Source organism: Pelophylax lessonae (assembly GCF_965119305.1).
Source record: "Pelophylax lessonae genome assembly, chromosome: 2".
Lineage (NCBI taxonomy): Eukaryota > Metazoa > Chordata > Amphibia > Anura > Ranidae > Pelophylax > Pelophylax lessonae.
In genome coordinates, this window is record NC_138769.1 from 730,503,418 (window position 1) to 730,525,175 (window position 21,758).

A 21,758-nucleotide genomic window follows, 5' to 3' on the forward strand; every position below is an offset into this window, starting at 1 on the left:
TTGTATACCCCTGTATGTTGTACATTGTATACCCCTGTATGTTGTACATTGTATACCCCTGTATGTTGTACATTGTATACCCCTGTATGTTGTGGTCTTTAAGGTGCCCATCTAATAGATTTTTGAAACTATCAATGCTCCCTGCTGATACGACTGTTTGCGGAAGAGAATTCCACATCCTTACCGCTCTTACAGTGAAGAACCCCCTACGTATTTTAAGGTTAAACCGCCTTTCCTCTAGTTTTAGTGAGTGGCCACGTGTCTTATTGTATTCCCTTTCTCTGAATAGTTTGTTCCTTATGCTAGGGTCGCCAGTACAGTATTTGTACATTGATATCATATCCCCCCTCAGTCGTCTCTTCTCCAGAGAGAATAGGTTCAGTGCTTCTAGTCTTTCCTCATAGCTGATGTCCTCCATTCCCCTAATTATTTTTGTTGCCCTTCTCTGGACTCTTTCCAGTTCCAGCACATCCTTCCTGAGGACCGGTGCCCAGAACTGGACAGAATACTCCAGATGTGGCCGGACCAGAGTCTTGTAGAGAGGGAGAATAATCTCTTTATTTCTGGAGTGAATCCCCTTTTTTGTACATCCCAGTATTCTGTTGGCTTTGCTTGCAGCGGCTTGGCATTGCATGCCACTGCCAAGCCTGTTGTCTACCAGTACCCCCAGGTCCTTTTCCATCCTAGACTCACCCAGAGGTCCCCCCCCCCCTAGTGAGTAGCTTGCTTTCTGGTTTGTGGCAGCAGGAAGAATGAGACTACTATTATTATCACAGCTGTGGTTGGGGAAGTATAGAGAACTCCAGCAGGGAGAATTGGCCTAGTATTACTATTACTATGACTAGCGTCAGGGCTGTCTTTCATATTGATTGGACCCTGGGCAAATATTTTCTTGGGCCCTCTAAAATCCACTTAATACCTATTTGCAGGCAGTGTGGGCTCAAGGGGCTGTTGCTTTGGGCCCCACAACAATCACTGGGCCCAGGGCAGCTGCCCCTTTTGCCCTGTGTTAAAGACGGCCCTGACTAGCGTCTGTATATGTAAAATTAGTACATTCTTATTTTCTCCTGGTTTCTAGAGTGCTCCAGATAACCACTCTTCACGTACCATTTATGTCCTGAAACATGTAACCGTCTGAGATGTCATATAATAGAACTGGCACAAAGCTGTGTATCTACTATGTATTGTGCATTTGTGTAACAATCCAATAAAATTTGCTCAAAAATCTTTTCATGGCATTTTATTGTATTATGGCAGACTACTGCATGAGCTAAACCTTTGTTATTACAGGAACTGGAAATACAGGGAAACAGCCAGTGCTCACTGAATACAGGGCAGAAGCAAACAAACTCCTAGCTGAAACCTTTGGGTACAGAGATTAACACAGGACTCAATCTAGAAATGGGGTTTAGTGAATAAATCCCAACTCTGGGCAATTTTTTTAAACAGTCCCTCAGCTCTACCTGAAGAATTCACCTCCACTGCATTGCTGCTCCTCACACTAATTCATGCTCACCACAAGATGTCCTCAGTCTTCCAGATTGACTGAGGACATAATGTGGATGCAGGGTGTAACAGACCTGCACCCTAGGGCAGGGGTCTTCAAACTATGGCCCTCCAGTTGTTCAGGAACTACAATTCCCATCATGCCTTGTCATGTCTGTGCATGTCAGAGTTTTACAATGCCTAATGGGATGTGTAGTTCTGCAACAGCTGGAAGGCCATAGTTTGAGGATCCCTGCCCTAGGGGGATTTACTACAGCACCCTACAATGGTGTAATGATGCAGAAGGGGGTACTCATGTTATGACAAGGCCTGCCCAACACCGGAGCTGCCTCCTTCAGTCTGAGCAGACGTCAGGTAACAAGCAGACAGTGGTTCTAGACTGTGTTAGTGTTTTTTTACAATATTATTATACATTTTTTTATTGCGTTTAAAAGTAAACGTTCTTGCCAATAAATAGATACTATAGACGATACTTGTCTTATTTTTCCATTTTATTAGACATTCATAGTTATAAAACTACGGTTGGATGTCTCTGGGTTATTGCAATTAAATAATCAGGTAATAGCTCCATATGTGCACTGTGTAGATCTGTGATGGGTGACGTGGGCTCCTCACTCTCCTCTAGCAGTCCAAGAAGTTGGAGGCGATGTTCCCGGCAGAGGGGGCCTCTGTGGCAGCTAGTAGCTCCTCCGCATCCTTGTAGTGGTAATAAGAAGGACCATGAAAAATGTACAGTCCATGAACATTACACATTGCACTGTCCACCTCCGAGTGAATGATTGTTTTGGCTGCTCCAGACTGCTTTCGAGTGTTCAGGTCCACCAGGAACATTCTGTTACCTGCAGAAGAGAGAAGGTGAGCTCCCACACCAAGCCTGCCCCATCACCATCAATGATTAGATCCTTACTGAAGCACTGCCAGTACCCATCAATGACCAGATACTTACTGGATTGTTACCAGTCCCTATCAATGATTAGATCCTTACTGAATCACTACCAGTCCCTATTAATTAATATTCATACCGCATCACTACCAGTCCCCATCAATGACCAGATCCTTAGTGATTCACTACCAGCCCTCATCAATGGTTAGATCCTTACTGGATCGTTACCAGTCCCCATCAATAATTAGATCCTTACTGGATCACTACTAGGGATGATCGAACTTTTGAAAAGTTTGGTTCGGCCAGAACATCCGAACTTCCTGAAAGTTCGGCCCGGATTTCAGAACCCCATTGAAATCAATGGGACCCGAACTTCGGTAATCAAAAAACAAAATTTTTAAGCCCTAAAACCCAATAAATGCCCCTAAAAAGTGCCTAGGGTTCTGGGTCATGCCCCATTAACTATTAATCACACAAAAAAAAGTTCTTAAAAATTGTCATTTTTGATAAAAAAGCCAATTATTGAAAAATATAAAAAAAAAAAAGAGATTTTTTGATTTTTACTTTGGATTTCGTATCTGGGGGATATAAAAAGTGTACATGTGAAGTTTCAGCTCTGTAGCATGTCCAGAACCATAAAAAAAGATTGTTTGTATTAGAAAACTTTCAGCACAGGAGGTTGGCTTTGCTGCTGTAACACCTTGCCGGTTTAATAGAAGGCATTTTTTTGGGTTCTTTGCAGTCAGGAAAAACATCTGAACTTGTGTATAGTGGTACTGTACACAAGTTCTGATGTTTTGCCTGCCTCCAAAACCCCCCAAAAAATGCCAGCAAAAACACACCTGGACATTTTTTTTTTGACGCTAGCGTTTTTTTTGGCATTTTTTTGGGTTCTTTTGAGGCAGGCAAAACATCTGAACTTGTGTATAGTGGTATATATACACACATAATTATATGTATATAGACACCTAGCCATATATAGGTGTGATAGTAGCAGAAATATATCACTGTAAATGATTTCATTAGCGCAAGCATATATTTCTGCTACTATCACACCTATATATGTCTAGGGGTATATATACAGACATATATGTGTATATATACCCCCTATACACATGTTCAGATGTCATGTCTGACATCAAACATGTCCTCAAAAAAGCACTGGCAGTGGCAGCCCCTGCAGCATGAAAAATGCTTGGCTGGTGAGAAGCCATATGCCTGTCCCGAAGCAACTCAGAGAAATGATCATTTCTCTATAGCGGTCACCCTGCTATGGAAGGGTTTTGTCACCCTTCCATAGCAGTCACTGTCAGTTAACCCTACACTACACTACGGTCCCTTTACACTTAACACTTTCCCTACAGAAACTAAATTTTTGAAACTAACTTAAGTGTAAAGGAGCACTCTAACTACACTATATATCCCTTTCCTCACACTAAAAATAGCTAAATGACACTTTTAAAGTAAAATTAACAGAACTTCTTCCACTCTCTTCCATGTCCAGTATAACAATGCTAGGAATATGGCGGGGGCGATCTTATATACTGGGGGGCGTATTCACTAATGATTGGTCTAGGGACCCCCTAGTCACTCCAATCACATTCCTAGCATTCTTCTGCCCCCTCAATTGGCTTTTGCTAATGGTTCTGGTCCAATCACGGGCTTTTAAAGCCCATTTCCTGAAGCATTGCATTTTGGTCGGTTCTGGTTGCCGAAGTCCGAACTTTTTGGGCAAAAAGTTCTAAATTCGGCCGAACCTCAAACACCCAATGTTCGGGCCGAACCGATGGTGGACCCGAACCGTTCGATCATCCCTAATCACTACTAGCTCCCATTGATGATTAGATCCTTACTGGATCACTACCAGCCCCCACCAATGATTAGATCCTTACTGAATCACTACCAGTCCCTATTAATTAATATTCATACCGCATCACTACCAGTCCCCATCAATGACCAGATCCTTAGTGATTCACTACCAGCCCTCATCAATGGTTAGATCCTTACTGGATCGTTACCAGTCCCTATCAATAATTAGATCCTTACTGGATCACTACCAGTCCCCATCAATAAATAAATCATTACTGGATCACTACCAATCCTCATCATTGATTTGGATTCTTACTGGATCATTACCAGTCCCCGCTAATGATTAGATCCTTACTGGATCACTAGCAGTTCCCATCAATTTTTAGATTCGTACTAAATCACTACAAGTCCCCATCAATAATTCGATCCTCACCAGTGACACCAGTCACCATCACTTACTAAATCCTTACTATATGACTATATGTCTCCATCAGTGATTAGCCCCTTACTGGATAACTACAAATAAATAACCATCAGTTACTAAACCCTTACAGAATCACTACAAGTCCCCATCAATGATTACATACTTACTGGATCACTAAGAGTCCCCATTAATGATTAGATCCTTACTGGATCGCTACCAGTTCCCATCAATTACCATATCCTTGGTAGATCACAACAGGTCCCCATCAATGATTAGACCCTTACTTAATAACTATAAGTCCTCAATAATTTTTAGATTCATACTGAATTACTACAAGTCCCCATCAATAATTAGATCCTCACCAGTGACACCGGTCACCATCAATTACTGAATCCTTACTAGATGACTATATGTTTCCATCAGTGATTAGCCTCCTACTGAATAACTACAAATAAATAACCATCAATTACTAAATCCTTACAGAATCACGACATGTCCCTATCAATGATTACATCCTTACTGGATCACTAATGCCTCGTTTCCACTGAGCGGATCGGTTCGGGTCGGTTCGGTACAGTACGCTAATTTGAGTGTTTCCATTATGAAAGTGGCCCATACAACCGAACCAAACCGCACCATTCCTGGTCCTGCTTCAGATGTAGGGCCATAGGAAATGGTACGGTACGGTTAGGGCGAAGCTACTGGCGTCACACGATAGATTCCACTGATTGGTGGACAGGAAAACTTCAATGCTCACTTCAAATGAAAGAGCAAAACAAACACCTCATTTGGTGTAAACCCCGCATGGTCCCTGGTGGCCCGACTTGCAGTGGAAACACTCACCTGAATAGACCGGACCATTCTAACCCTTCCAAACTGTACCGACCCGAACCGTTCCGCTCAGTGGAAACGAGGCATTAGAGTCCTCGTCAATGATTGGATCTTTACTGGATTGTTACCAGTCCCCATCAATTACCAGATCCTTAGTAGAACACTACCAGTCCCTATCAGTGATTAGATCCTTAATGCATTGCTCACAAACAAAATAGTCCACCATGCTCAACCCAGTCTCCTATATAGGTAAATGATAGACACAGATGCTTAGACTAGCGCCCCTTAGACTAGTGAAAGTCCAACAAGGCCGGCACGTGGCAGGATCTTACAAACATATCCAAGGAGACACACATGACCAGATTCTTACTAACAGGCCTGACAGAGACACTCTGGTGGTGTCCATATTACTGATTAGGCAATTAGGAAGTAGAGGTACTTCATTGCAAAAAGATGGCATTGCTTCTTCTAGAGCCGCTATTGTGTTCTGGACCTGTTGTCAGTATGCTCTGGTTTTTGAAACTTTACATTTCTTATTTCAGACACTTAGATGAATGGGGCTCATTGTGATTTGCCCCAGCTGCTGCCCTTCCCATCTACCTACAGTATGCTAGGATTTCAAATATCCACGTTGCTGCTGGGGAATGATGTTTAATGTTCAGTATAGGAAAATTAGCAATAGAGAATGAACAATATAATGTACATAAAAGAAATAACTGATAAATGTTTCTTAGTTTACTGAGATATTTTGCAGGAATCATGTAAAGACAATGCCACCTGTGTACACATAAAGCACCTATCTGCCCAGTGTTTGCAATGAGACACTTACCTCTAATGAGATATAGGTCACTGGAATGGGGGCAGGTGAAGGCGGCATCCACTGCTGTAATCCCCGGGACCTCCCACTCCTCCTGGATGGACTTTGGATATCCGGCAACTGGGATGTAGATCTGATCAGTTGTGTAGATGATCACTTGTGACCCCTGGGGGGAGAGAAGAGGAAGATAGGAAGTTACTTGACAGGTCACAGCTTTATACACATAGCAGGCTGAAGGTTTGGCGCTAAGGTGATGCAATTTTTTGAATCACATTAGGTTTCTTAGATTGACATTATACTTAATAAAGAAACAAATGCATTTTGAAAGCTTGAACATTGTTAGCTAACTCATATGAAATAGTCAATTTTAGAGCGCTGTTAGGGTAAATAAAAGAGTCCAATTAGGGGAGGTAAGGAGGAGTCAATAGGGTGAATAATAGAGTCCAACAATGGGAGGTGAGGAAGGGAGGTGAATGAAAAAGTCCAACATGGGGAGGTAAGGAAGAGTCCATGGGGTGAATGAAGGAGTCCAACATGGGGAAGTAAGGTGGTATCCATGGGGAGAATGATGGAGTCCAACAAGAGAAGATGAGAGGAGTCCATAAGGTGAATAAAGTAGCCCAAAAGGGAGGTGAGGAGGAGTCAATGGGGTGAATGAAGGAATCCAACAAATGCAGGTGATAAGGACAAAGGGAAAAGACAAAATTCTGAAACTGGATGGATGGAAAAGGATGAGACTGACAAAAGGATGAATGGAGAATTGTCTTCACTATAAGTGATCCAAATCAGGGGAGGACTGGAAACCTTTTGCCTGGGGGACAAACACAGCCAACTGGCTCTATCATGGTAGGGACAGATTTCTGTTGATTGAAGAACAAAGTTAGGGCCATGGTTTATAGCGGTACAACTTTACACCTTCGAGCATCAACTGCCCTGAATCTCTCCATATCATGTCATGGGAAATCTTAGAGCCGCAAAGAAAGATGGTGCTAGAAGAGTTGCACGGCAAGATGCTATGATCGCAGATTTCATTAGGGAACAGGTACCTGTAGTTATATAATGCCTGCTATGTGTCAATGACTAATCAATGAGTCCCACTCTGATCATTGTTTAACTTGAAAAATATCCTCACTCAGGGCTATGAGCCCAATATTAGTATTGGCCCATAGGGCCAACACTTTAGAGTCCAGTGCTTCTCTAATCAAAACATACATGTAGCACCCTATACAGTAGTGTGCTACTAGTGTGAGTGCTGGAAAATTGACATTCAGACTCATGTTTAAAATCCATAAGTCCTAATCTGGGTCAGGGTTATTTTAGTTCAGGGCTGGATGACTCAAACAGGCAGCTCTCTGGTGCCATATGTAACAAAATAACTATCAGCGCAAATAATGATTAATAATAAAAATATATAAACGTGATATACAACTGTAAATTATGTGTACAAAAGTGCTACAACAAGTGCACAAATCCGGCTGCAATATGCAAAATCTATTTATGAATTACAGCTCTCTTGTGCTACCCCCTGGTTCTGGAAAGTTTGAGAACAATCTGGAAGCTAGAGGGCGGAGGCTAGGAGGGTTGTTCTGCATATTTAGGGGAGTTTAGCCAGTCCCCAGGCGGTGGACATGGCAGGGGACTAAGTGATCCCCTAAATATAAATGAGTCATGCCAGCAAGGGAGTTGCATGGAAGATGGAGATGGAGTGCTGAGGGGACTGTCGGTGGCCCTTGAGGTGAACCTCCTAGTCGGAGAGGGGGGGCTGCTCTGCCTGAGGCCAGGGCTCAGGTGCTGGCCTGGGAGGATCCTGACAGCAGGAGAAGCTTGAAAGGAGTCTTCCCTGAGAGGCAGCAGGAACAAGAAAGACAGTGTGAGTACTACAGCACGGTGCAGAGACTTACAAAGGGAGAGTGTCACTTACCTGATCCGAGGCCGAGATGCTCCCCTTGCGGTTGAGTGCGGCACACCCCTGGGGTTGAGACAGAGGGTGTAGCGCCCACAGAAGCACTGGTTGCCGGCAGGGTCCTGATGGTAGGCAGGCGGTCTCTGGCAGAGTGCTGGGCAGGAATACACCGGACAGTCCAAGGAGGAACCAGGAACAACCAGGCAGTGGGTGTAAGACCGGCCGGGGGTCAAACACAGGGCTCGGCAGGAAGCTGCAACAGGTGCAAGCCAAAGGTGTAGCAGTAAGGCCAGAAGCAGACAAGTCTGTGGGAAAGCCGAGATCAGGTACTGGAGGGCAGGTAGACAGGAGGCAAGTCCGTGAGCCAAGCCGAGGTCAGATAACTGGAGAGCCAAACTGGAGCAGGGATGGTCAGACAAAGCCGAGGGTCAAAAGCAAGGAGAGAGAGCAGACAGGTCAGGAACAAGCCGGGTCAAACTGGAATCCAGGAAGTAGCAACGCTCAGGAAACAGGAGGAGCTGAAGACAATCCAGCAATTTGATGGGCTGAGCAGAATTCTTTTATAGGCCAGTGAATGAGTATATGGCCTGAGTCTATTGCGGCCATGGGAAGTACTGGCAAAGTTGCCAGTAGTAGCATGGCCATTTCTCTAACAGAGAGACTAGCACATGTAGCAGGTCTCTTTGGAAGATAGATGTGTGCTTAAATCTTCCCTAACCTTGCCCTGGGAGATCAAGCCAACAAACTTTAGGAGCCAAATAAGACAACTTCATGACGTTGTGTGGAATGGTTAGCATTGCACAGTTATGTTGCCTTAACTTTTTGTGGTAATGGAAGGATAGTGTAATGTGCAATAGATGGTGCCAAAGAAAGGGTGGAGGCAGGTTTTCCCTCACTGAAGAAAAGTTTAAAGGATATATTATAAGCAACACACTGGTCACTGGTCAAAATGGAACTTTTGGTTGAAAAGAAATGTTCAGTAGCTTCATTAAGGAGACTCTTCCTCTACCCAGTTGCTACCTTAATTTCTTATACTCCCAGTAGAGGACCAGACCTCATGACATGTGGTGGTTCAGAGTGCATGCACTTCTTACTGGGTGTCCAGCATGTCAGAGGCGTAACTAGAACCTTCAGGGCCCTGATGCAAGAAACCATGAAGGGCCCCCCAGACCCCTGGCCGGGGCCCTTACCTTCAAACCCAGGGCTCTTCCCACTAATCCTGGGGCTCTTTACACTTGTTGCATGGCCTTTTATTACGGTCCCGCAGCAGGATTCTTTCACAAGTTCTGCAGTGGGCCCCCTTCCTGCAATCTTGTGGGCCCCCTTCCTGCAATCTTGGGGCCTCCCCACAGTGGTGCAATGCCAGGGTCCGGTCGCAAGTGTGACCTTTGCGATCCTGGAAGTTCACCCACTGGTTTGCTACCGGGCCCCCTGGAGCATGGGGCCCGGTAGCGATTGCAACCCCTGCAACCCCTGTAGTTACGCCCCTGCAGCATGTCCTTCTGCAATGAATTTCCAGAGATCTCCAGGTGGTAAATGGACATTGGCCAATTAGTTCACGTCAATCTCCATGGCCTGGGCAGCTGTGATGGCACCGAGGAGACTCTTTTTTTTTTTTGCACAGGGCACCACTAGAAATTCAATATTCTAAATATTCAATGAAATGAAGCTGGAATCTTTTTCGCATGATAGCCATCTTGAGTGCAAGACCTGAACACACTGCATGGCGGCGGTCGCATGATAGCCATTAAGTACAAGACTTGAAGGCAATGCATGGCAGTGGTCATGTGGCACTGAGCCCAACCTGAGTTAATGGAGAAGTATTCCTTAGGTACAGTTGCTGGAATGGGGACTAAATTAAGTGTTAGATATGGTCAGCAGCACTCTGGGGAAGATATGCATTAAAAGGAGAATTTTACCAAAGGTAGAGTCATCCTTTAACTATATTGGCTGACAAACTTTGTCCTGCTGACATTAGATGGAGGACACTCAGACTCACCTGAATAAAGTACATATGGTTCCTGAATGAGAAGACAGCATCCACCACTCCTTCCAGGGTCTTCCATGTGTGACTAAGAGGCCATGGATGCCAGCCATCCTTACTGGTGTCCAGGCGGAAGTACCAGCCATCTGCCAAGAGGGAGAAGATACTGTGTCATCAAACCTCTACACCAGTGGTCCTCAACCCTGGCCTACAGGGCCCACTAACAGGCCAGGTTTGCAAGATAACTGAAATACATCCCAGGTGATATCATTTGCTGCTCAGTGATTGCAGTACTCTAGTCTGCATCTCCCCAAGGTAATACTTAAAATCTGGCCTGTTAGTGGGCCCTGAGGACCGGAGTTGAGGACCACTGCTCTACACCAGTCACAAAAAGGATCTATGCAAATATAACCAAATATATTTCTGTGCTTCCTCCTTCTGCTGACTCTTATCAGTTAGTATTTTTTTCCTCTTTCTGTATGAACTACAGAACACCTCCACCCAATGTCTTGGAGAAGATAAGGGGGAGAGGTGTCTTGAAGTGAATATATTACACTTTCGTTCTTGGGTTTAAATATGCTTTAAGAAAAGCACATCTTACCCCTAAATCATGATATCTCTCACTTAAGATGGGAGACCTCAAGAAATCTACTCTCATTCATACAGGAGATCACTAGTGATCTACTCTCACTCAGGACCGGAGACCTAGTGATCTACTCTCATTCATGACACTAGACCTCTAGTGATCTACACCCACTAAGGACAGGAAACCTCTAGTGATCTATACCCACTAAGAACAGAAGACTTCTAGTGATCTATGCCCACTGAGGACCGGAGACCTCTAGTGATCTATGCCCACTGAGGAACGGAGACCTCTAGTGATCTATGCCCACTGAGGACCGGAGACCTCTAGTGATCTATGCCCACTGAGGACTGGAGACCTCTAGTGATCTATGCCCACTGAGGACCGGAGACCTCTAGTGATCTACTATGCCCACTGAGGACCAGAGACCTCTAGTGATCTATGTCCACTGAGGACCAGAGACCTCTAGTGATCTATGCCCACTGAGGACCGGAGACCTCTGGTGATCTATTCCCACTAAGGACAGGAAACCTCTAGTGATCTACACCCACTAAGAACAGAAGACTTCTAGTGATCTATGTCCACTGAGGACCAGAGACCTCTAGTGATCTATGTCCACTGAGGACCAGAGACCTCTGGTGATCTATTCCCACTGAGGACCGGAGACCTCTGGTGATCTATTCCCACTAAAGACCAGAGAGCTCTAGTGATCTACATCCACTAAGGAGAGAAGACCTTTAGTGATCTACTCCCAGTAAGGAGATAAGACCCTCAGTGATCTACTCCCAGTAAGAGATCTAATCCCACTTGGGACAGAAGACTTCTGTTGACCTACACCCACTCAGGACAGAAGACCTCTATAGGTGTTCAGAGCTAGGTACCACAAGTAATGATCTACTGACACCCAGCACAGGTAAGAGAGATCTCACCTCGGAAGGCGTATGTTCGGGACTTGTCATCTGAGCTGAAAGCTTCGAATGAACGATTGCTGCAGCGATTTATGATAGCCATATGGGTAGCATTCTGCCGGGCAGCATGTGCATGTCCTGTTGGAAGAGAAGCGGGCAAGAGGTGAGAGGTGCCATCTTGGTGGGGCTCATGACTCTCTGTACTGTCTGCTTACTTTAGCAACAGATAGAACTACATTATTTAGAGCTCGTCTATGGAGAGCCTGGCATAAAAGAAAAGGACAGGTTTAAACAAGATCATTTTGGATCCTCTCAATCTCCTGTTTATCTCACCTCTGCCAGGGCATCGCACAAAATAGTCTCTTGTGTCCAATGGTCGGGGAGATAGCCTCTCTCCAGTCACTGGATCGAATCTGGTGAAGTTGATGCCATTGAAGCAGTAATATTTCTCCATCCATCTGACAGCCGCTGTACAAGGTCCCAGATTGGTCCAGGTCTTTTGCTTCACCGCCGGGTCCTCCTTAGAGCTGTATACATAGACCTTGTCATCTGGGCAAGAAGCAAGAGAGAGCGTCAGCGCCACTCCCGACACTGATAAATATACACAATCCCATTGCTGAGGAAGAAACTAACTAAAATGTGACAGAGCATTTTTATTATTATATAGAATTTATATAGCGCAGACGGTTTACGCAGTGCTTTACAACTTGAGGGAAGACAGTACAAATACAATACGCTTTAATACAGTAGGAATTAAAGTTAGAGCTTACAATCTAAGAGGGAGGGTAAAGATAATAATTACAGTCGACTACATAAAATGTTTGTCCATCCAAAAATGGTAATTAGTTATAGGTGTAGCCCACTGGACCTTCTTACTGGGTGCCCAGCTTGTCCTTTCATTGCGTCTTGTTTTTTTTATGTCTTGAACACTCCCATCCATGGGCATCCGCAGGTAGGGGTAAGGGGGGGCAAATGCCCCCCCCTTGGAATCTCAACTTCCCCTTTTAAGTGGTTGTTAAGCCACTTTATACCATCCTGTCTGTTCTGTTTAATAATCATGTGTGCCTGTGTGTCTGTTTTAAAAAAATAAGCTGTTCTTTACCAGTTTTCAGAGGGCCGAGCGCCGCTCACGTGACCAGCGGCTCTCTCCGGCTGACAGCTGCCTGCAGCGGGTGGGGCCAAGGATTCCTCACTGATGTCAGTTGGGAGGGGAGAAGGAGGAGAAGAGGAGAGGAGGAGAGAGGTGGCGGGTCACTTGAGCGGCGAGTGGCACTCTATACTTGTAAATAATGGCTTATTTTTTATAAAAAACAGACACAGGGGCACACAGGATTATTAAACAGACTGTAGACAGGATATGAAACTTTAAATGAAACTACAGCAGCAGTAGAGGAGGGGGTGTGGGTACTGACACAGGAGTAGACAGGCAGGGAGGGAGGGGGGAGAGAGGACAGAGGAGAACAGGAGGGCTGCGGATGATGGAAGCACGTAAACCGACCACGGTGTCAGGGCTCAGCAGCCATGGTATACCGTGGTCAGTTTACAGAGGGGAGGACATAGCCAGGCAGGATCAGCCAGGTATTTTAGGTGATAGAAGGGGCCAAATTACACAGCAAAGCACTGTGCTGTATAACATGCTTTAAGGGAAAATACTCAAAATAAGTATAATAACTAAGCCCCTCCCCTTCATGACATTGTTGAAAAGGGGCGGAGCATGGGTGACCTTAAAATTATGCCTCCCCCTGAAAAAAGTTCTGCGGACGCCCATGCTCCCATCAGCAGGATCTCGCTGCCATAATTCCTCTAATCTATTCTTGTATACCTGGGAGTTTTGAGTATCTGCGCACACTTGTTTTCTATGTTATGAAATAAAAAGTTTAGCAGAGATGGTGGGAACCCTGCATAATGAGCACAGAAGGTGTGAAGACCTGGAAATTCAGGGCAGGAATGGTGGGAACCCTCATAATGGGTACAGCAGGTGTACAGACCCAGGAACTCAGCGCAGGGATGGTGGGAACCCCTCATAATGGGCTCAGCAGGTGTACAGACCCGGGAACTCAGCACAGGTATGGCGGGAACCCCTCATAATGGGCTCAGCAGGTGTACAGACCCGGGAACTTAGCAAAGGGATGATGGGAACCCCTTATGGTCGGCACAAAAGGTGTACAGACCCAGGAACTCAGCAAAAAGATTTTGCCAATAGAGTCCCTGATACATAAAAGGAACTGCCAGCTGGTTTAATATGTTGTAATGGGTTTTGGTCTTTTTTTTACTTTTTATTTTAAAGATTACAGATTTGGGTGGACTGGCTCATTAAAGTCAGCCAGACAACTAGCATTTTCAGGAATCCAGCAATTGCAGTCTCCTATTTTACCCAGGATAGTTTTACAGACATTAAAAATACCTGCGATGCACATATGATAAAATATTATTTAATTCATTTGTTTACAGACAGCTAGTTTTTCCACTTGAAACTGTATTCTAAACTGCCTGCAGTTACTCTCAGCACTCTCAGCACAGCAGAGCTTAGACTGGGGGATGGAGGGCAGGATGGCCTTTATTGCTGTCAGTCTAACACTGGGGGCCAGGGAACACACTACCAGTAATTTAATAGAACCAGATTCAGGGCTGTTGAGGATATTGGTATCATATGGATTTGTGGGACAGCCAGGTACAGCGGATGAATGGTAGAACGCTTAAGGAAAATGGAAAACCCGGACTGAGACTTTTTAGGCACCAATTAAACTAAAAATTATTATTATTTTTTTGTGACATATGGACACATTCCATTGACTGATCAGTGTTGATGTTGTATCAGTTTTTATGTAAGATCGGTGGGGTAGTGGGGTACTATATCATGTTATATACGTTTTGTTTGTATGTGTGAGGATATTATAAAGTAGTACATCTGTATTTCAGACCAACTACCAACTTTTTCCTGATGAAGATTTGTGGAAATTGAAACGCGTTGAAGCCTATATACAAAATTGTGGCGATTATAGCAGCCTATGTACAGTATATTAAGAAATAAAGGTTTGTCTTTATGTGTTGAAGAACATCAAGCTATTTGTGACGGATCCCCCTGCCCCTGGATTGTAAACCCCTTTGTTTAATTCTCCCATGAGTTTTGGGACCTTGCCTTCTATTTCATTTTATGTTCACTTTATTCATCTACCGAACAAACAACTGAACAGTCGGACCCCTAGCAGATTGGTAATATCATCAGCTCAACCACCTGTCTTCCACACATCGTTAAATATGCTAATACTGTCTGAGTATTGAGGTGTGATGTGGATTCTGTTAAGCCTGTCTGTCCCATTGTTAATTGTTAATGAACTCACATATTGTTTCTGTCCAGATGGCTAGATAATTAGTTCAGGTTAATTCTATTTCTGTATAAAATATCATCTGCATATGATAATGTAATCAGTAGTGATCGACCGATATCATTTTTTTAGTGCCAATACCGATACCGATATTTTGGTCATCGGATATCGGTATCGGCCGATATTGGCCGATATTTTCGGACATTTAAAAAAACATTTATTTTTTTATTTTTTATTTTTCGTAGGTACTCTGGTGGAGAGATCTGGGGGTCTAAAAGACCCCAAACCCCTCCTCTGCATTTAAAACCATTTAAAACGCCAAGTTTGGCTGTTTTGAATGCTTGCATTTTTTAAAATTTGCCGCCGAGTACCCGGAAGTGATGTCATGACATCACTTCCGGTTTTTTTTACCTGGAGACCCGATCAGAGCCGAATGCGGCTTTGATCGGGGCTTCTCTTCGGCGGCCGTGCAGGTAGGATGCCTGGGTCTCCCGGTGGGATGGGAGACGCGGGCGAGCTGCGGAAGGCGGCTGGAGGGGGGAGACATCCCCTCCCGCTCCTTCTAATGACAGCACATCGGTTATCATTACAAGACAGCCGACCATCGGCTATGGACGCCGGTACCGGGGTGATGCCTCTAGCTGCAGGCATCACTCTGGTACAGCACTTTCCCGAATTATCGCCAATATCGGTAACCTCAGGGGCGGATTCCGATATATCGGGGAAAGTGCAGAGCTGCCCTCGATATATCGGCATTGCCGATAATCAGTCGATCCCTAGTAATCAGACTCACCTGACCTGATAGTGTTTATAATGTGTGTGAGTGGGTTCAATAAACAGTTCCTGCTTACCCTCAACATAGAGTCTCATCTCATGTTTGTGGGAGAAGGCTATACCTGCTCTCTCGCTCTTCTGCTTGGATCGCTAAATCACTCGCTCTTATAAGAGCGGTTCCTGCTCTACTCTAAAGTATCCCTCCCACTAGGGGGAAGAGAACATCTCTGGTGGCCGAACTCCATCGGGGCTTTCCACCAATTGGTGGCAAGCGGTGGGATGCTTCCTGCAGTCTGGGACATCTAAACCTCCAACGGGATCCAAGGTCCGGATAGCAGAAGAGAATTCCAGTACAAGCTAAGTTGTCGGCTAGCTTTGTATGGGGGGGCGACTGGAAAATCTAATATCCATGTTCACGACTGGGAGGAAGCTGTATACTGACAGAAGTCCACAAGTACAGCATGGGTTACGGTTCCGTTACACTATTTATCAGCCAAATTGTTTTTTTTTTCTAAGTTTCTTCTTTTTATCTGATGATCAATAAAATATTTTTGTAATTTTTTTAACAATTTGTTGGCTTAATTGGTGCCTAAAAAAATCCAGATTTTCCTTAAACAGTATCAGGGATGTAGCACCTTGGCATTGGTCAGGCTAATTTCTGGAAAGGTAGAGACAGAATTTCATTGTTCCAGAATCCCAGGTATCTGTTACGGGGATGAGGAGACAGGGAGATGTTCTGTAGCCCTGACATACGTCCTGTTCTAGGGCGAAAATGCTGCACCTGCACAGAAACAGTACAGGGAGTGTTGTCACCCTAAGTGTGTTACTGGCAGGCAGTGCCGGGGCAAGGACTTTTAGAGCCCAGGGAGTGCATACCAAACTGCCCCCCCCCCTCCAAGATGTATGTGCATTATGTCAGCAAACCCCCCCCCAAAAAAGAACAAAACAGGGACTAATGTGCATGCTTACCCCCTTAAATTTCACCTCCCCACATACACATCTGCCCCCCCCCACTAAAATCCCCCCTCCCAGCTCAAATACTCCCTCCTCAAATCCCCCAGAACAAATCCTCTCTCCCAAAAAATTACCCCTGCTAGCACAAATCCTCCACCCCTCAAATTTCCCCTCCGAGCACAAATCCTCTTCCTGTCACTTTCCGACCCCCCTCCCAGCACCAATCCCCCCCCCCAATTTCCCCTCCTAGCACAAGTCCTTCCCCCCAAATTTGCTGTACTAGCACAAACACCCACCAATTATCTCTACTAGCACAAATTCACACCCCCCCCCCCAATAAAAAAAAATTCCCCCCCAGCACAACTCCTGTCTGCCCCCGCCTGCTGAAATCCCCCCCTTCCCAGCTCCTACCCTCTCTCCAAATCCCCCGAGAACAAATCCTCTCTCCCAAAAAATGACCCCTGCTAGCACAAATCCTCTACCCCTCAAATTGCCCCTCCGAGCACAGATCCTCTCCCTGTCACTGCAGACCCCCCTCCCAGCTCAAATCCCCCGCCCAATTTCTCCCCCTAGCACAAGTCCCCCCCCCCCCCCAAAATTTTCTCTACTAGCACAAATACCCCCCAACTATCTCTACTAGCACAAATTCACCCCCCCCCCAAACCCCCCCCCCCCAGCACAACATTTCTCCCCCAGCACAAATCCCCCCCCTCTATCATATCAGCTCTTCTAGCACAAAAAAAACAAATCCCCCCTCCCAGCACAAATTCTCTTCCCACATCCCCCCTCCCAACACAAATTTCCTCCATCCAATCCCCTTGCAGCACCCTCCCCCCACTTCACATAATACCACAGTGCCCAGGGCAGCCACCCCTTCTGTTTACCCCTTGTCCCGGCCCTGCTGGCAGGATCACCAGCTGAAAATAAAAGGCGAAAAAGCCTGAAAAAGGAAATCTAATGCAGCCACCACATCTGGGGACTGGTAAGCTGCAGTATATGACATTTTTTGTCGTCGGGCTTAGATACACTTAAAAAATCATCTAAAATCCTCAACTGCCCCACATCATCCTTCTCACCTTTGAAAAATAGGACACTGTCCGTCCTGCATTCCCCCTTGTGACATTCTACTGCGGCGTCCAGATCGTCTGGAATTCCTGGAAACTCCTCACTAATGAGTCGCGGGAAGCCGGCCACCAGTTTCCCTTCGAAGTAACTCCAAACCATTGAGCCCTGCAAGACACAGAGAGGAGCACCAACATATTGGGGGGATCAGAAAGGAAGCTTGAGGTTACAATGTGTGACATCTCCATTAAATTTACACACACCCCTATCAGGAAGTCTTCAAGGATTGCAGGAGCTGAACTGCACCACAACCCTTGGATGGTGTGTGTAAGGGCAAGAACCCCTGGTGGCTTTTTCTTTTTCCTGTCCCCAATGAAGAGATCCACTCTCTCTTACTGTTCTTAAAGTTGAAGTTTAATCTGCTTAAATTTTACCTTCCCTGATTCCTAGGTTTTATCTAGAAATTTACATTCTTTATATAAAAAAAGCTGCATGGATGTCATATGCATTCGCCCAACTGTAATGAATTATCCCCACGATGATTGTAAGCGCCACCTAGTGGCCATTTAGTACAGTGTTTTCCTGAAGTAGCTCAATCAGTAAAATACCCCATTATGGCCACTGGATGGAGTTGATGAATATGGGATATAAGATGAAAATAAATCGGTATGTGAAGGTGCAGTTTATCAAGGATCAATGTGCCAGACCTGTCCCTGGAACGGGGAGTCCGATTGTGGTATGTAGAGAGAAGGGATGAGTTCTATGGTGAGTGCATTAGCATACAGGCTGTGTGGAGTGTGCTGTGGTGCCAGAACTCACCTTGAACAGGTAAATTCTTTGATGCTCCAGAGGGTGCTCTTGGTTGTGGTTGCGAAAGGCGGCATCTATAGGTACAGACATGCCCTGAAAGGTCTCATTTATCCGTTTTGCAGGACCATGAAATCCCAACCACACGAAGTCACCTGTGGGAAATTCAGCATATATATAGAAATATATATTAATATATATATATATATATAGAGAGAGAGAGATATTCATACAAGAGTATATATATATATATATATATATATATATATATATACTCTTGTATGAATATCTATAATATATATATAGTATATATATATATAATTTATTTTATTTATTTCAGGTACTTATATAGCACTGTCAATTTACGCAGCGCTTTACATATACATTATACATTCACATCAGTCCCTGCCCTCAAGGAGCTTACAATCTAAGGTCCCTAACTCACATACATACACAGTAGGGACAATTTTTTTTTTTTATACAGGATCCAATTAACCTACCAGCATGTCTTTGGAGTGTGGGAGGAAATTGGAGTACCCGGAGGAAACCCACCCAGGCACAGGGAGAACATGCAAACTCCAGGCAGGTAGTGTCGTGGTTGGGATTCAAACCAGCGACCCTCTTGCTGCTAGGTGAAAGTGCTAACCACTACACCACTGTGCCGCTATATACACAGTATCTAACAAAAGTGAGTACACCCCTCACATTTTTGTAAATATTTTATTCTATCTTTTCATGTGACAACACTGAAGAAATGACACTTTGCTACAATGTAAAGGAGTGAGTGTACAGCTTGTATAACAGTGTAAATGTGCTGTCCCCTCAAAAGAACTCAACACACAGCCAATAATGTCTAAACCACTGGTAACAAAAGTGAGTACACCCCTAAGTGAAAATGTCCAAATTGGGCCCAATTAGCCATTTTCCCTCTCCGGTGTCATGTGACTCATTAGTGTTACAAGGTCTCAGGTGTGAATGGGGAGCAGGGGTGTTAAATTTGGTGTTATCGCTCTCACTCTCTCATACTGGTCACTGGAATTTCAACATGCGCCTAATGGCAAAGAACTCTCTGAGGATCTGAAAAAAAGAATTGTTCCTCTACAAAAGGATGGCCTAGGCAATAGGAAGATTGCCAAGACCCTAAAACCGAGCTGCAGCACGGTGGCCAAGACCATACAGCAGTTTAACAGGACAGATTACACTCAGAACAGGCCTCGCCATGGTCAACCAAAGAAGTTGGATGCACGTGCTCAGCGTCATATCCGGAGGTTGTCTTTGGGAAATAGACGTATGAGTGCTGTCAGCATTGCTGCAGAGATTGAAGGGGAGGGGGGGGTCAGCCTGTCAGTGCTCAGACCATACGCCGCACACTGCATCAAATTGGTCTGCATGGCTGTCATCCCAGAAGGAAGCCTCTTCTGAAGATGATGCACAAGAAAGCCCGCAAACAGTTTGCTGAAGACAAGCAGACTAAGGACATAGATTACTGGAACCATCTCCTGTGGTCTGATGAGACCAAGATAAACTTATTTGGTTCAGATGGTGTCAAGCGTGTGTGGCGGCAACCAGGTGAGGAGTACAAAGACAAGTGTGTCTTGTCTACAGTCAAGCATGGTGGTGGGAGTTTCATGGTCTGGGGCTGCATGAGATGGGTGCTGCCATCACTGGGGAGCTACAAGTCATTGAGGGAACCATGAATGCCAACATGTACTGTGACATGCGCATGATCCTCTCCCTTCGGAGACTGGGTATTTCAACATATTAACAACCCCAAACACCTCCAAGACGATCACTGCCTTGCTAAAGAAGCTGAGGGTAAAGGTGATGGACTGGCCAATCATGTCTCCAGACCTAAACCCTATTGAGCATCTGTGGGGTATCCTCAAATGGAAGGTGGAGGAGCGCAAGCTCTCTAACATTCACCAGCTCTGTGATGTCGTCATGGAGGAGGGGAAGAGGACTCCAGCGATAACATGTGAAGCTCTGCTGAACTCCATGCCCAAGAGGGTTAAGGCAGTGCTGGAAAATAATGGTGGCCACACAAAATATTGACACTTTGGGCTCAATTTGGACATTTTCACTTAGGGGTGTACTCACTTTTGTTGCCAGTAGTTTAGACATTAATGGCTGTGTGTTGAGTTATTTTGAGAGGACAGCAAATTTACACTGTTATACAAGCTGTACACTCACTACTTTACATTGTAGCAAAGTGTCATTTCTTCAGTGTTGTCACATGAAAAGATAGAATAAAATATTTACAAAAAATGTGAGGGGTGTACTTACTTTTGTGAGATACTGCGGCAGACCGCTGTTCTGTCAGTTATGAAAACACAGGGATCCTGTGTACTTCTTATTTAAGAACACAGGTTTCTGTGTTCATGCAGGAAGCTCGTTCCCCCACAGTTAGAAAGCTCCCCCTAGGGACACATTTAACCCTTTGATTCCCCTAGTTTTAACCCCTTCCCTGCCAATGTCATTATTACAGTATCAGTACATATTTTTAGCACTGATTACTGTAGTAATGTCACTGCCCCCCCAAAAGTGTCAAAAATGTCAGTTAGGTGTCCGATCTGTTTGCCGCAATGTCGCAGTCCACTGATCACCGCCATTACTAGTAAAAAAAATTTAAAAAAATGACATAAATCTTTCCCCTAATTTGTAGACGTGATAACTTTAGTGCAAACCAATCAATATACACTGATTGGGATTTTTTATTTACCAAAAATATATGGCAGAACACAAATTGGCCTAAAATGATGAAAAAATTCGATTTTTTTTTTTTTTTTTTTTTTAATTGGGAATGTTATATAGCAGAAAGTAAAAAATATTGTTTTTTTTTGTTTTTTAGAATTGTCGCTCTTTTTTGTTTATAACGCAAAAATAAAATAAAAATCGCAGAGGTGATCAAATTCCACCAAAAGAAAGCTCTATTTGTGGGAAAAAAAGGACATTTTTATTTGGGCACAGTGTCGCACGACCACGCAATTGTCCATTAAAATAACGCAGTGCCGAATCGCAAAAAATGGCCTGGTCATTAAGGGGGTAAAACCTTCCAGTCCTGAAGTGTTAGCTCAACAGTCCTTCAGTAGGGATGCTAACTGAATTCCACTTTAACCAGCTGATCTGATTGGCAGCTCTGAGATGCCCCATGCTGCTCCGTGCATTCTAAACCCTCCATTGTACTACA

At 44.7% G+C, this 21,758-nt stretch overlaps 1 protein-coding gene and 1 long non-coding RNA gene across 2 annotated transcripts in view; one reads left to right on the plus strand and one right to left on the minus strand.

Moving 5' to 3' along the window:
• Positions 1 to 1,976: 1,976 nt before the first annotated feature.
• HPX (hemopexin) overlaps positions 1,977 to 21,758 on the minus strand; it is a 37,680-nt gene continuing 17,898 nt past the window's right edge. Inside the window, exons 4-10 of the mRNA XM_082247738.1 lie at positions 18,584 to 18,726; positions 17,779 to 17,932; positions 11,982 to 12,197; positions 11,670 to 11,786; positions 10,173 to 10,303; positions 6,283 to 6,436; positions 1,977 to 2,345 (exon numbers count right to left, since the gene is read on the minus strand). Of these exons, the coding sequence (XP_082103864.1) occupies positions 2,128 to 2,345; positions 6,283 to 6,436; positions 10,173 to 10,303; positions 11,670 to 11,786; positions 11,982 to 12,197; positions 17,779 to 17,932; positions 18,584 to 18,726 (1,133 nt within the window). The 3' untranslated portion in view covers positions 1,977 to 2,127. The remainder of the gene's footprint in view (positions 2,346 to 6,282; positions 6,437 to 10,172; positions 10,304 to 11,669; positions 11,787 to 11,981; positions 12,198 to 17,778; positions 17,933 to 18,583; positions 18,727 to 21,758) is intronic.
• LOC309547757 lies at positions 2,293 to 5,115 on the plus strand. Its single transcript, XR_014224981.1, has 2 exons — positions 2,293 to 2,426; positions 4,881 to 5,115. It is a non-coding gene; the product is annotated as an uncharacterized lncRNA (long non-coding RNA).